The sequence below is a fragment of the Gadus morhua genome, chromosome 5, assembly GCF_902167405.1.
Source record: "Gadus morhua chromosome 5, gadMor3.0, whole genome shotgun sequence".
NCBI lineage: Eukaryota > Metazoa > Chordata > Actinopteri > Gadiformes > Gadidae > Gadus > Gadus morhua.
In genome coordinates this window covers 5,695,809-5,712,412 of record NC_044052.1, presented here as the reverse complement: position 1 = coordinate 5,712,412, position 16,604 = coordinate 5,695,809, and the positions used below count along the sequence as shown (strand labels likewise).

At 46.0% G+C, this 16,604-nt stretch overlaps 1 protein-coding gene across 1 annotated transcript in view; it reads right to left on the bottom strand.

The window, feature by feature from the left end:
• The window catches only part of sobpa (sine oculis binding protein homolog (Drosophila) a), a 31,903-nt gene extending 16,435 nt beyond the window's left edge, over positions 1–15,468 (bottom strand). Inside the window, 5 exon segments of the mRNA XM_030357379.1 lie at positions 1,579–1,602; positions 2,310–2,461; positions 6,340–6,558; positions 7,262–7,382; positions 15,124–15,468. Of these exon segments, the coding sequence (XP_030213239.1) occupies positions 1,579–1,602; positions 2,310–2,461; positions 6,340–6,558; positions 7,262–7,382; positions 15,124–15,219 (612 nt within the window). The 5' untranslated portion in view covers positions 15,220–15,468.
• Between the last annotated feature and the right edge of the window lie 1,136 nt (positions 15,469–16,604).

Here is a 16,604-nt window from a genome sequence, read left to right as displayed (position 1 = left end):
CGCTTCCACAAAATGGTACCCACACACACACACAGACACACACACACACACACACACACACACACACACACACACACACACGTGCCCCACGCACACTCACACACATGCACACACACACATACACACACACACACACACACACAAAGACCCATGCACGGAACAGGCACACTTGCACACACAGATTGACTTGCATACACGCACGCACACACAAACACACAGGAAGAAACAAAGAGGCAAGAAGCCGACTGAATGGGGGAACTCTAGAGGCCCGAGGTGTCAGACGCGCTCCGGGGCGGGCGTAGTGGCGGTGTGGCGTGTAGTACCGCCGGCCTCGTGGCGCTGGGGGTGGAAGCTAACACAACACACGCCCGGGTGCGGTTGTGTTAGCTTCTGACAGAGAATACGAAGAGGCGGATGGCGACGGCAGGGTCTTCTCGGTCTGTGTTTCTAGGTGGGCAGTTCCGGTGGCCTCATGCAGCCTCCGAATGTCATGTCTTAATGAAAAAGAGTGTTGTACTTGGGGAAGATGACTCACATTGAATTACCTTCTGATTGTCTTACAGCCAAGTGGTGCAGAGAACTCAGCCTTCATAACGGTGACACCGCAATTGTACGTCTATGAATCATCCCTATTTTGCCGTTCCACCTCTGAATGGCAATGGCATGTGTGTTTTGTTGGTGGTGTTTTTTTTACTTTTTTTTTACTTTGTGCAGCATTTAAAAATTGACTGTTTACTATACTGTGGACTGTTACTGCACGGATGCGCACACACAAACAAGCACACATACACACGCACGCATGAAAGCACACATACACACACTCGCACACACACACACACACACACACACACACACACACACACACACACACACACACACACTCCAGAAGGCTGATGGCCTATATAATCAGAGCACGATTTGCATGCTCTAATGTGCCTGTCTGGCAGGGACATATCCGTCATCACACCTGACAGGGTGGATTATATATAATAATTATCACAAGCTCCCTTCCTGCTCCATGGTTGATGGTCAGGTTTGCACCGCTTACTCTTACCTTAAAATCAAACCAAACGTACATACTATTAGTAAAGGGGGTTGTTTTTTGTGGTGAGTCGTTCGGCTCTCGTGAGTGTTATGATGATGGGCCCTTCTAAAGAGGACTCATCACTTAAAGGCCTCCCAACGCTTTTGAGGTGCAAACAAAAAGAACGCCGTTCAAGAATGTCAACATCTAAATGTGCAGTGATTCTACAAGCCTACGGTTCAAATTGAAATGTTAACAAATTGTGCATCAAAAATGTTAGAATACAAAATGCAAAAAAATAAAAAGAGAACATTTATAAAAATGTGCAAATGGACAACACAGCAGACACCTGGCCCGTCTTGAATCTCATGCTCTGGGTGATAAAAAAAATATACAAATAATAAGTGTCAACATATCATGTGCCAGCGAGGTTCTACCAACTCCGAATGTACATCCCTTAACATTCCCTACTTGTGCTGCATACCGGTGATTATGTTTGGATGAGGAACTGACGTTGGGACATACACAGTTCAAATAAAACACGTCATACTCACAGCGTAATTCCTTACATATCCAAGCTTCGGTACGAGAAAAAAAAAAAGGGGGGGAGATTGTTTTAAACTACGCTCCACTGAGAGGAAGGTCAAATTATAGCACAGAGTGATGGCTTTTAATCATATTAATGATTCATTCTGCCAAATCATGTAGCTCGAGATGGTGACATAAAACGTTCAACACCTAAATTACAAATATTTTTTACATAAACAGGTTTTTATATTTTAGAATATGCTATTTGGGGTCATTATACTCCTTCTTAATGTGTGTATATTCTAAAAGACGGCATTACCGATAAAGTGTTGTTTTTTTGCCTTTGTGGACATACAGTCTGCTCTACATTTTTGGTTGAAATACCTTTGTTTGATTAAAGAACAAAATACATTCCTCCAAAATAAATGTCTAACTTTGATTTAAAGCTTGTGAAACCTTCACCGGTTAACGTAAATATAAATCTACAATAGATCTATTAAGTGCCTTTATGTACCAACAGCAATATATTGTTTCTCTTTCTTCTGACAAATGTACTTATTGTTAGTTGCTTTGGATAAAAGCGACTACATTTAGGGCTAAATGCCCTAAATGTAAATATAAATGTTAAGTGCCTTTGCTATAATTATTTTTGTGTTCATCAAACATTCTAGCCACAGTTAGTGCGGTGTTATCGCGGCGACTCTTCCCTCCAAGAACCCTTTGGGCGAGGCGAGTGGCGCCTGACCCGAGCCCTCACCTTGTTCCTCTTGAAGTAGGCGCGGCGGCACGCGGCGAAGCACTTCTCGCTGCAGAAGCTCTTGAGCTCGCTGCCCATGCTCAGGGAGTAGCGCCGCACGCCCACCTTCTGGCACCAGGCGCACACGATCTGCACCGTGGACGCGTCCTCGTCTGGGGAGGGAGGGGTGGGAGGAGGGGGGGGGGTGGGAGGAGGGGGGGGGGGGGTGGGAGGAGGGGGGGGGGGTTGGAGGAGGGGGGGGGGGTGAAAATGGGGGGGGAGGCATGATCCAGAATTGAGCGTGAGTTCAGGCTTGTCATGATTTCTGTTAAGTTTGTGCTTGTAAAAAAAATTCTGTGTTCGCAAAAACCAAGGTTGATAATTTGTAAAACAGTTGTGTACAGGTTAAAGCAGGCCTTCCTTGGTGTCTTGGTGTAATGCAACTTCAACTCTGCGCCGCCATTTCAGTCCCGCTCTCCAGACGTGTTTGATTGACGGATGATCCAGCTAATGATATCATTCCTTTTCATCTAGTGGGGGAGACTGGTCATTGGTCAAGAGAGGAAGAGGTGGACCCGTTTAATGAATACAAGTTGACCCACTGCAACATTACTTCCAAAAAGGAAACGTTTTGCACATACTGTGTGCGTCGCAGGTGATGTGCAGTTGTCAAAAACAATTGTTCACATGTAGACGTTGTTTTACGGCACAACTGCTTCTTCTATCTAGTGCAAAATATATTTACAAGAACTATTTTACAAGCACAAACTAAATGTCATTACAATAAGCCCATACAGCCCTAGTTATTACACCGTTAAGAGACTTGGGAAAACACATCGAAAGGTTGTGAGCTGTGCTGACTGGCTTGAGACGCTTTCGTTTGAATCGTTTTCTTCATTTGTCCCTAAAGGAATTCCTCAAGTTCTTATCACAGTGTTTTCCCCCCCGTTTCCCAGTTGTAATTCAGTTTATTGATTTAGTTAGTTGGATTGTTTCAGTGCTTTGTGTATCTCCCATCGGATTTTCATTGTTCTCCTTATTGTCTCAATGTACTTATTCTTCATTTATTATCTAAATATGTGCGTGTGTGTTTGTGTGTGTGTGTGTGTGTGTGTGTGTGTGTGTGTGTGTGTGTGTGTGTGTGTGTGTGTGTGTGTGTGTGTGTGTGTGTGTGTGTGTGTGTGTGTGTGCATGCGTGCGTTCGTGCGTGTTTGCGTGTGGCCTGTTAATGCTATTTGTTCATGATTGGTTACTCATTTAAACGGATCAAGCTTTTGCGTTGCTGAATTCAAAATTAAAGTAAAATTTATAAAAAGTAAAAATATCTAACTAAAAAGATAAAATGCTCTAGGCTGAGATCAGAACTTTACTGGCCTTTGTGCGGAAGTTGATCTTCTGATAGGTCCTCTGATAACCAATGCAATCATTACACATCAAGCCCGAAGCAGCCATGAAGGTGAGTAACATCAGGCCCTAGAACTCAGCAGTGCTTATCACACAGACCCCCCTCTGGCATGTTAACACCGCTGGTGTCTCATTCAAGCAAAGGTAAAGACTGACTCAGTCACGGTGGACCTGTAGGTGGTCCATCGGTATCCGTCCATCTCTTTCAATCACCCTCTCCCTTGCTCACTCTCTCTTTCGCTCTCTTTCTCTCTCTTGCTCTCTCAGTCTTTCTTCATCTCTCCCGATCTCGACCTCAAGTCCTTACTGTGCTGGAACTTTGGTACCCGTGCACACAAAGCCGTGCAACCTTTCTTTTATTTCCACTCCAATTTCAATCATTTACCACTTTGGCTGCCGCTCTCTCTCTCCCTCCCATTTCTGTCCCTCTATCTTTCCTAAACATGTCTCTCTCTCTCCAGCTCTCTCTCTTGTGTGTGAAGTCAAGTGGAGTAACGTGTCGGAAAGAACCTAAACAGGGAAAAAGGACCATGTTCGCGCGGGATCCGCTGCCCTCCTGACACTCTAAGCAGGAGGTAATGAGCGTGACAGCGTTGGCGGTCGCTGGGTCTACCCGTCGCTCCACGCTAACGTCGTACCCTCACACGCAGCCACGTCGGAGGTTAGCGATCGCGTTCCGCTGTTTTTTCCCTTCCTTCTTTCTCTCTCTTTCTTTCCCACCTCCCCACAACCTGGCGCCTCATTACAGACACGTACACACACAGACACACACACGTGCGCTACGGCACTCACATCTGCGCGAGGGTGGAGCAGGCAGTGGTAATTATGCAGCTTCCATGCTAAACGCCACCGCCGCCGCGGCCGTCCGCGGCCGTACCTGCACCTCAAAAGACCCTTTGTGGATATTTTTTTTTTGTGGGACGGGTGCATGAATAATTCAGCGTGAGGGCGGGGGGGAGAGAAGTGTGTGTGTTTTCGTGTGTGTGCGTGTGTGTTTGTGTGTGTTGGGTCGAAATCCGTGTTAGCGGAGTATGCCGAGCTGGTGTGGTGTTTTTAGGGGACCACACCATCTGCTTCCCTCCGCCTCATCTCAGGGTCTGTAGGGATCCCTTCTTGGGCGATGCCAAGGCAGGTCCTCCTTTCTACCACTCTCCCACTCTCTCCCTCTCTCTCCCACTCCCTCCCTCTCTCTCCCCCTCTCCCCCTCTCTCCCCCTCTCTCCCTCTCTCTCTCCCTCTATCTATCACCCGCTCTAGCTCTCTTTTCCCTCAAACTTATCCTTCCCTCTCTCTCATTTTAATCTATCTCCCTCACTTGCTCTGTTATCCCTCTCCCCCTCCCTCCCTCCCTCCCTCCTCCCTCCCTCCCTCCCTCCCTCTCTCTCTCTCTCTCTCTCTCTCTCTCTCTCTCTCTCTCTCTCTCTCTCTCTCTCTCTCTCTCTCTCTCTCTCTCTCTCTCCCTCTCCCTCTCCCTCCCTCTCTCCCTCCCTCACTCCCTCCCTGTGCCGGCCTCCTGTGCCTCCCGTGCGGCCGCGGGGAGATAATGAAGCCCCTGCGCGAGGCTGACAGGACGCGGACGCAACGGCGAGTTGAAGGTTCACCGCTGACACCAGGCAGGTGGGGAGAGGAAAACACAAGGATCTGCCTCATTATAGTTAAATCCTACCCCCCACACACACAAACACACACACACACACACACACACACAGACACAGAGTCGCCTGATTTAGAGGCACTTAGAATGCGGCGAAGGCAATGTTGTTTTTTTATTCTATAAATATTCAGTATCCTCCTGTTTTTTTTCCCAGAGAAGGTTTGCCCTTTCCAGAAAGAACCATCCATCTGAGGAGCATGCCGTTTACCAAAACTAAGTTAACATTGGTCTACTGGCCAGACAGGGAACAGACTGTGTGTGTGTGGGGGGGGGGGGGGGTGTATATGTGTGTGTGTGTGTGTGTGTGTGTGTGTGTGTGTGTGTGTGTGTGTGTGTGTGTGTGTGTGTGTGTGTGTGTGTGTGTGTGTGTGTGTGTGTGTGTGTGTGTTTGTGTGTGTGTGAGAGAGAGAGAGGAAGAGAGCTCATGTCATAATAGGATATCCTCCCGTTATTTAATAAACTTTGTAGCACGTATGGTCTTCCTAGATGCGTTGTCATTCTTGTTTGCATGTGTAGCCTTCAACTCTGCATGTATCTGCTGGCATAGCAGTAATCTCGGATCCAGCAGTTCTTCTAAGCAGAACTTCTTGGGGACAGGGCACAGAGTCTGGGCTAGAAACCAGAAACTGCAAGGGTCGGAGGTACGCATCGTTACCTGTTTTGTTATGGAGATATTCTAGCGAAGAGAAAACCTTTTGATTGAGTGTAGTTCAACAGTGGGAAGTCTGCACTGTGTGGATATGAAAGCTTTACAGACACCTTTTGGCCTTCTACTCTTTGTCTTTGACTATTACTGAACGAGTTTAGTATCTGCAATATGATTACTGTCTACAGTAAAGGTTGGGCCTAAATCTCTTAGAATGCTGTCTATTCGTAATTGCGTTACATCAAACTCTTAAATCTCAAAAACAATCAACGAATCAAATCATCAGCCACTTAATTATCCAATTAACCCGTTAGCCAGTGAATCGACCCGTGGTGAAGGAGCTCCAACCTGGGGGCGGCTTGATGTGCGGCGGGGGGACCATGGGGACCATCACGGGCAGGCCTGGGTGCTCCTTGACTCCCGGGGGTGCAGAGGTGGAGGCCGTGGCCGTGGAGCAGGGCTCCGGGACTCCGTTCCTGGAGGCGGGGGCCGGGCGGGGGTCCGGGACCCGGTCCGGGGAGGCGTCGCTGGTCTCCATGGAGACAGGCACCTTGGTTAAAGAGTTCTCTACAGAGTGGGAGGAATACAAAATGACGCTGGTTTCTGTTTTACCCTGTGCACCGCGTTGAGACGGTTCAAGGCCGACGAAGAGATAGGAACACCAAACTGAGTCATGTTCAAAGTTATAAATGTGTTTGCAAGGCTGCGGGGCTAACCTCTACCGTCCTGTATTAGAGGAAAACAGAACTCTTAAACAACTTGCTTGAGATTAAAACTGTTCTGGCAAAAAAGGGTAACAATTTCTGCTAACAATATAGCCCCGCCTCTCTAGATGCCTATAGACCAGCACAAACAAAATGTTTAGTGTTAAGTACATTGGAAAACAAGGCGTGCCTAAACAGACTCTAAATGCACAGTCTGGATAGTGCGTGTGTCACATGGCAGAGTGCAAAGTATACCTTTGTTTGTGAGGTCGATGCAACACTGAGTGAGACTTTCCACACACACCACTACTATTATCACTGATGGGAAATAGTATTCCCAAAGTGACTGTTGTTTTTTATATTTCTTTAATAGCACAGTCTTAAAAGGCACATCGTAAGAACACACACACACACACACACACAGAAAAATCAACTGAACAATGTAGAAGACCTACGAAACCTGACCATACTCCTTTTTATTTGCCTTCCAGGCGTCAGAGAATAGTTCCCACTAAGACATCCTAGTGCATTACCGTGACTGCAGGTGTTGCTCCTGCGATACACACCTTTAAGCACAGAGACGTGCTGTGGGTGGTCCACGCCCTCCCCGCTCTCCCCATCCCTCAGCTCCACCTTGTCGTAGCCGTACCAGCCCAGGAGCTCGTTCATCGTGTTCTCTGCGAAGCTCTGCATAGATAAACACACACACACCGACGGCAACACATCAGACACGAGCAACAGAAAGAGGAGCGGAAAATGAAATGAAACCTAAACCAAACCACAAACTGAACCGCTCTGCTGCATGGACATAGTACTGAGCTGAATGCAAATAATGTTAATATTATTAAAGCAAGATTAGTCAAATGGGATTTTTACATGCACATGATGGAGGGACAAGAAACGATTAACATTCTGCTTTCAACGCTATTCTATCCTAATAATTCAAATTGTGTGAAATAGTGTGTTGTACCGATAACGTAAACGTACTCAATGAGAATAAGGACATAAAAGAGTTTTGTAAATGCATTGTTAGTAATGAAAGGAATTGCTTGTGAATTGCAAATGTGTTTTAGTTCAACGTACAAAAGTTATAAAAAAAAGATAACTCAAATAACTAAAATAAAGTAAATAATAAAATCAATTGAATTGCATAGCCCTCCACTTAAACTCAATCCAAACAAATTGGGCTCCTCGTCATTACTGTAATAGGATTGTGTATCCCCTGCCTTTCTAATATGGAAATAAACCCTGGTAACAATTTTCTCAGAATCAGTCCCTGTTCAGGTACAATAACGGTGGTGGATCCTATTGGAACAGAGAGAAGAGGGAGACTGATCAGAGCCCGTTTAATGGCTGAATAAATACAGAGAACGTCTTTCTAAAGGAATGGTACAATCACACTAGCCCCAATGAACGCACTTGATACGGTTTGCATACGAAAGCCAAGAGAGAGAAGAGCAAGCGCGTGCCATTCAGGACAACAATCGCAGCCCTAGGTGGAAAGCCCTGATCCTCAACACGGCTCAAGCAACACGTTTGCACATACCTGACTACGACAGATTACAGGAATCTTTAATACCCTGTCAATTAAGACAACGGTAGTATCTAGCCGTTTATTTTCATAACTCCCGACATGTAAACACACAGAGCAGCACAAGTCCTGGAGAATCATACAAAACACATACTGTATCCGTGACGAAGCATTAGGAACTGGATATATTTCCTATTCTGAAGTGCCCCCTGGTACTATAGTGCTTTTCTGCAAGAAAACTATTAATTTGTCACTCGTCTTAATTGACTCCATTCTTTATGGTATCACGTTGCCATGGCGCCTGTGAGACATGTGGTGCTCCATCAAGCTGCTAAATGTGAAACTTAAACGGTTCGGAGAGAATATTAAATTATAGAAACCAGGAGTGTTGACATGCAGTTCAGGTGCAGGCACGCGCACACACACAGACACACAGACACACAGACATAAGCGAGCACACACACACATTTTATTGAAGTAGACCAAAAAAATTAAAATTACTGTGAGGGAAGTAAACTCAATTTCTGTAATTGTAAGTTTTATGAAATTGCGTGAAGAGTAAGTCTATTACAATGACACAACAAGACACAATATTGCACCTTCAGATTTGGCAGCGAGCCTTTGGTTTCAATAAGACTGGGTCCATCTTCGTCCACAGCCAGCAAACAATAGGCTGTTATAATTACTCAATAACGCCATGACACTTTTAATTAACACTACAGCGACACAACACGTACGCTAAATATTGGGAGCGGAGATAAAGAAACACAGTGGAGGTAAACAAATATCTTTTGCAGCCAAACTCACACCTTTATTTTGAGAGGACGTCAAAAAACACGTTAAATAAAGAACACTGCCATGTGTGTGCTGCACCAATGATTTCGCTCATTCACCTCATCTCTGCAAAGAATCTGTCTCTCACAAGATTCTGAAGTTCGTTTGAGACTGACGGGCACAATGTAACAGACACTCTCAAACCCCTTAATAAGGTATGTCTGTCTATAAAAAAATCCCTACACCGTGGTTTCTACATCATTGCCACTGAGACTGCAGTTGTTTCTATGCAGTTGTACACGACAGATCCCTTTTTGCTCAAGTTAACTTGCTGGCCTTGCTGAAAGAACCCTAGACTGTAAACGTTAGAAAGGCCTCCCTAATGAAGAATGACAGCCTCTATTGATCTGTCGGCTATGAAACACCACTGTGGTGAAGTGGTCAACAGCCCGCGGAGGAGGAGACGGGCCGCGGCTGTTTGAATAGAATAGGAAAGAATAGAATAGAATTTAATAGACCAGTACAGAATAGAATAGAATAGACCAGAACGTAATGTGATTGAATAGAATAGAACAGAAAGGCATAGAATGGAGCAGTAAAGCACAGACCAGAAAAGAATAGAATAGACAAGAACCAAATGGAATAGAATACACCAGAATAGAATAAAGTAGATATCATAATGCATCAAAATGTAATTAAATACAACAAAATGTAATTCAATTAAGAAATAATCCCATTATTATCAAACAGTGATTACAAGTCAAAGTGGACCAAATACAAAGGGACGACTATTGCACTCTACACCAGAACATGGGACACATAAGCACAACTGCACATGCAGGCACAAGCTGCACACGCAGGCACAAGCTGCACAAAGCCCTTCATTGTTGCAGTTGCCGAGATAAGCCTCATCTGCCTCACCGTCTTTCTTCTGCGCTCAGTGAACACGGAGATAACAAAGAAGTAAAGGCTTTCTGTAATTGTGCTAATCTCGGCTTGATTGTTTTTTTCGCTCCATAATGATGTCAATCATGATTTTGAACTAGCCATAAAACACTGTCCATTGACCGAGGTACGTTTACGCTGTACTACATTAGGGCCGGCAAACAGAAAGGAATCAGGACTAAAGAGGAGAGTGATTTTTCCGGGATAGTGTTTTTCTTTTATGAGCATTTGTCTTGTCTTCATCATCTTACGATCGAAATATATACACAAGAATCGGACTATGACTCAAAATAATATCTGATAATACGTTCCATCTCTTCAATGGTTTTTTTATCTCTCTCTGTCTGCTTCATTGGTCGTTCATGTCCTCTGTGTCACCCAACAAACTTTCTGGGAGTAGGGAGCAATAAGGAGGAAATCCAATCCGCTTGGCCACGCATCAATGCCACCGCGATGGATTGGCTTGAGGTGAGGAGGAGGAGGAGGAGGAGGAGGAGGAGGTGGAGGAGGAGGAAGAGGCAAGTTGAGGAAGACCTTACTACAGATTTCTTTATCCTTAGCCTGATGGAGAAGCCTATTACATCTGGGCCTAGGGGGAGTGTGGGGAGGGGGGGGGCCAGAATCCCCCCATCTAAACTGAATGAAATTAATCTAGACTGGTTGCTTAGAGGGTTGTTATAAATACAAATGGACATCAGAGAGGGAAACGAATATGATCCTGAGAGAGAGAGAGCCGACACCGCCGTATGAAAATAAAATGAAATGGAATGGTTGTCTTTCTTAAATATTGTGGCTTGGTAGCAGGTGGAGACCACTTTAATGCTCTCGGTCCTGGTGTGTGTGTGTGTGTGTGTGTGTGTGTGTGTGTGTGTGTGTGTGTGTGTGTGTGTGTGTGTGTGTGTGTGTGTGTGTGTGTGTGTGTGTGTGTGTATGTCTGTGTGTATGCGTATGTGTACGTGTGCGTGCGTGCGTGCGTGCGTGCGTGCGTGCGTGCGTGCGTGCGTGTGTATGCTATTAAGTTGGGAATCTTGCGAACCAAGGGCCGCTGTTTGATAGGAGGATTCCCCCAGGGTTACTCCCTCCGTTGTGTATTCAACTCACTCCCTCTTTATTTTTGTGTGTCTTTCGACACCTTCCTGCTGTGACAGACCTGAAGCGGAAACGTTGTCCCGCAGCAATAGGAGGGAGTTGAACAGTCTGCTTCATGTACTAACAACCACATGGGATCTCGCCACTACACAAACAAGAGATCCATGATGGCTTTCTTTTTTTTTCGTCGGTGCACATGCGGCGTGACTCGATGCAGATATTGAGTCCAGCGACACTGATTGAAGTTGGTTTCTAAGTGAATATTTAAATATCCAATACAAAAGTCGAGTACTACCAACCAAGCAGGCATAAAATGTACTAAAACGATAAAGACCGCAGATACATTGAGGAACCAACACATCTATCCCCTGCTGTGCTCCCTCCAGGATAAGACACAGGCTTTGGCTGTAGAGCTGATGGAATTGGTGGGAATCAGACACCTTGTGGCTAGAAACCAGAGTAGGCCACAGTACACTGTGATAAAATTCCCTAATCCACATGCCAAGTTTGCTTTCACCGGGTCCACCTCCTCCCCCTCCTCCTCTCCCAGGAATCGCCATGCTTTTTTATCAGCCCTTTTCTCTCTCTCTCTCTCTCTCTCTCTCTCTCTCTCTCTCTCTCTCTCTCTCTCTCTCTCTCTCTCTCTCTCTCTCTCTCTCTCTCTCTCTCTCTCTCTCTCTCTCTCTCTCTCTCTCTCTCTCTCTCTCTCTCTCTCTCCCTCCCTCCCTCCCTCCCTCCCTCCCTCCCTCCCTCCCTCCCTCCCTCCCTCCCTCCCTCCCTCCCTCCCTCTCTCTCTCTCTCTCTCTCTCTCTCTCTCTCTCTCTCTCTCTCTCTCTCTCTCTCTCTCTCTCTCTCTCTCTCTCTCTCTCTCTTCCCCAGCCTCTCGTCCTGCCACTCGCTCCCGCTCTCTTTCTCCTGCTCAATCCTCTCTCCCTCTCACCTCGCCCTCACTCCCGTACTCACACGCCCCTTTCCTCTTTCTATCCATCCGACCACCACTCTCCCTCCTTCCCTCCCTCTGTCGCTCCCACTCTCTCCCCCCCCCCTCTGTCTCTCTTTTCGTTCCCTCTCCCGCTGCCTCCCCCCCTCTCTCTCTCTCTCTCTCCCTCTCTCTCCCCCCTCTGTCTCTCTTTCATTCCCTCTCCCTCTGCCACCACTCCTCTTTCAATTCCCCCTCTCCTTTCCTTGATATCTGATCCGATGGAGACGCTCGCGTTACAGTTTTTACAGCTTAGCCAGCCGTATACCGCTGTATACATTCCTATGTTTTTTTTTTATGCCCACCGCCCTATCCCCCCCCCCCCCCCCCCCCCCCCCCCCGGCCCCCTCCCCACACCACCTCCTCCACCTCTCCTTGATTACTCACAGGGGCTTATTTTACCCCCACACACATTAAGCGGTCCAGATAATGGACACAGTGTCAGTCCCTCTTACCCCTGTTTTTTGGGGAGCATAATCCCTCAATAAGGACACAGTGTGAACATTTCTTCCTCTTTCTTGGCGGCTGAGATTAGCAAGGTCGATAAGAGATCATTTGGTTAGAGGGGGGGGGCTATGAATATAGTGACCAGCCTATGAATGTAGGATGCTGTTTTGTATTGTGTGTGTGGTGTTTGTATGTGTGTGTGTGTGTGTGTGTGTGTGTGTGTGTGTGTGTGTGTGTGTGTGTGTGTGTGTGTGTGTGTGTGTGTGTGTCTGTGTGTGTCTGTGTGTGTGTATGTGCATGCTTGCCCACATGCATGTGTGCGTGTGTGTTTGTGTTTCTCCGTGTGTGAGTGTGTGTGCAACCGCCTGCCTATGCGTGCATCTGCATATAGGAGATTAATTGAGGTAGCGTAAAGGATTTAAATCTATCTAGTTTTTCGCTTTTGCAAGACTTGTCACACCTTCAAATAGTTATGGGATAGGAACACGTACGCTGCCCGTATTGCATTGATCAGTAACGCCAGAGCTGGATGATCAAGAGCGGTTCTCCTCCCTTAAAACCTTGACTTTTGTTCGCAATGGATAGCCATGCCGATGTGCAGAACGTTCAAGTATAGACATGAAATGACTTCCCATTGCTTAAGAGCATCACGCTCATTAGAGACACAAGAGCTAATGAGCTAATTAAGACCGACAGCACCTATAGGCTCGCTGCTTCTAATTAAGGGATGTGTGATTGACGCGTCTTGCCTATTTATCTCCTCCAGGCCGTTGACTGAAACATGCGTTCAGTCAGATGGCAAAATAAATAAATATATACATAATAAAATTAATTTATGAATTAAAGAATGAATGAATGCATTTCACCAATAAAAATACTCCAATATGCAACCCAGTTGTCCACTTCATACAACAATACAAGTAGAATAACGTTAATCTATTTATGTTCAAAATGCCCTACATGTAAATGTTCAATAACCTTCTTACAAAGTGCATTTTGGAAAGAAATACAAAATATTTTAAACGACTCCATCTGTTTAGTATGAAATATCACATGCATGATTCTGCATGAGATGCAGCCCAATTTGGGGATGTCTGGCCAATAAAAAAGACCAACACAGTCAGTGGCTTTAGATATAGGCCTACTCGCCAAAAATACAGGTACATTGGTACGTGATTTTATCATGAGGCTACTATCCAAAAGTATAATTGGCTGGCTGGTCCTTATGGGAATCACACACAAAGAAAGTCCGTTCGGAAATTCATAATTGAATTACCGATGCAATTAAAGACTGGTATTAACGTGCAAATGATGTAGGCTATGATTCCGACTGTGGATAAGCCAGTAGGGCTATTCCCTCGCTGACAAATATAACAGGTTACTTGAGGCAATCACGTAGCCTTGCATGCATGCATATTTCCTTGCAATCGCATATTCAATTGCGTAAATCACAGATATAACGAAATAATATAATCAGAATCTTGCAAACCCTCTTGTCTAGACATAACAGACTTTAAGTCCTATATGCCATCTACGCAACGGGAAATTCTCGAAAACCACTCGGTGATGCGTACAACTGTAAACAAACAATGAAACACATGAAGACAAAGCGGACACAACCTCCCTGCCTACACAACACACCATGACCCGTCTCGATCCACAACGCAACCGCCAAAATGCACATGGCTCAAATATCAAAATGCACGACTATACCCCCCCCCCCCCCCAAATAGAAACAACGTGTCTTGGACGCTCAGATCGATCCATGTTTAGCCCCATACAGGCCAGGCGAGGGACCAGACAATGTGCTGTTGTGGCGCGCGAATGTGCAGCTCGCATATACGCACATCTGGACCACATGCCTCTCCTTCTCCCCAGCTGTGAGGACCGTGCGTCTCTCCAGACAACACCGTGCGTTTCCCCCGAACATCCACCCAACCAAACGCGCTACGAAAGCATTTATAATACGCGTATATGTTTCCTCAGTCAACATTGCGTTAGTGTATTCCCCCTTTGTGTGTGTGTGTGTGTGTGTGTGTGTGTGTGTGTGTGTGTGTGTGTGTGTGTGTGTGTGTGTGTGTGTGTGTGTGTGTGTGTGTGTGTGTGTGTGTGTGTGTGTGTGTGTGTGTGTGTGTGTGTGTGTGTGTGTGTGTGCGGCTTTGCTTGCTCCAGCGGGGGGGGGGGGGGGGGGGCGTTGTGCGTTGTGTCTACTAGTAATAGTAGGGACACTGTTGACGCCTTCCCTGACGCACTGGATTTTCCATTAACTTCAGGCAATGCCATTAAAGGACTGCACAACGAATGGCTGTGTTATAACCAGTGGATTGCATTCACACCAAATAAATGCAGGCTATGTTCAACAAAATAAACTTCAAAGTAAGAATAGTAGCCACGAAAAACGCGAACCATTGTGCGTCCATTGTGCATGGGCATTTTTGGAGGGGTTCGGAGCGAAGACTGTAATTGCATGTGACCACGTAACTTATTAAAAAAAAATGCATCAATATAATGTTTATTAAGTCCAAGCGTTAATTAACGTGAAACTCAAAAAAAACTGGCGTTTCCATTGAGAGCGACAATGCTCCAAAGACATACATGCTCTCCCAACACCGCTGCTCACATGCGTAATCATGCACCCGGGCGGGCAACCCCCCCTAGTTTACCTTCATTTCTTCATTTATCTCCCTTTTGACTGGATGCGCTGGTTTTCTGCTTCTTTTATTTTCCGGAGGTCTGCCCTCTTTTTCCATCTCAGCCATTTTTTGCAATACTTCTTTCAATATTGCTGTTGCTATACTCGATATCGAAGTACAGGACCGTATAGTAGTAGTAGTAGTAGGCGGCGTCTACAGTTACAGCCAAACGCTGGACGTCTCGTCGCTGTGCCGCCGCGGCCCGTGTGGAGCTGGTGATGCCGCCGAGGGCTTGCAGAGCCCGGCTAAGTCAGCCATCTTCTGCCTGTATTTTCCACCACGGTCCGAGCGCGAGTTGTGAACCGCCTCTGTGAGTCAAAAGGAGAGGTTGAGTGAGGGGGGGGGGGGGGAGACAGTGGGAGGGGCGTCCACTGAAACATTATATGACGCGCGGGGTGATCATAGGAAGAGGCTATTTCTTCTTGGGGTTTTCAATTGAGTTCACCAAGGCAAACTCGAAGCCACTTAGCTCACTGGTGCTTCACGCTGGTTGGCCACCCGCAGCTTGGAAGTCCTGTTGGCAGCAAACAGGTGCCCATGTGGACTGCTTTTTTCTATAGACGCATTCGTAGTGGCGAGTCACCTAGTCTATAGACAACTGAATGACAGTACGCAACAAACCTCAACACGGAAGAAAATATTACAAGTGTGGGCCATAAGAAAAAAAAAGATTCCATATGAAGATCCTGCTGCTGCAGTAACCTTTGGTCTTCTTCTGAGCAACAGCAATCCATTAACAGCAACAAGCATACACACACACATACACACACACACACACACACACACACACACACACACACACACACACACACACACACACACACACACACACACACACACCCACACACACACACACACACACACACACACAGACACACACACACATGTATTAATGTATGAGTGCCTTCCTCTGCCCATCACTGAACTTGAACTACAATAAGTTGACAATCAGACTTTGCTGCTCATGGGATAAGGTGGCACTCTTGACCACCGGGATTTGAACCATGAAAAAGGGTCAGGGTCTTAAAATACCAGCGGTTACATGACATGGCCTAAGCCTTTCCCATTTTTATGGATGGATGAGCACTTCAGTCAACCAATTAATCAATCAATCAAGCATACAGGTCAGTCAGTCTCATTATCTTAACAGGAACACACTATTTGCATGAGTACCTGACTGTGGAATAAGCCAAAAGGATTCTGCTTTGGTCAAAGCCTGCCACATATGTTGGTGTTTTCATGATTCACCAGGAATGTGGCTAAGGGATGCACAGCAACATTTATACAAAATGTTATTAATACGGTGAACACAAAAGGCTGTCCCTGACTCGTTACCATTGGTAACTATACAATATAGCAGGGGTAGAAGGAAGAAAATAAGTAAGCTGTATTTTTTATAATAAGTTATTAAACACTCTGTGTTAAACAATAGTGGTTTGCCACTTCATTAA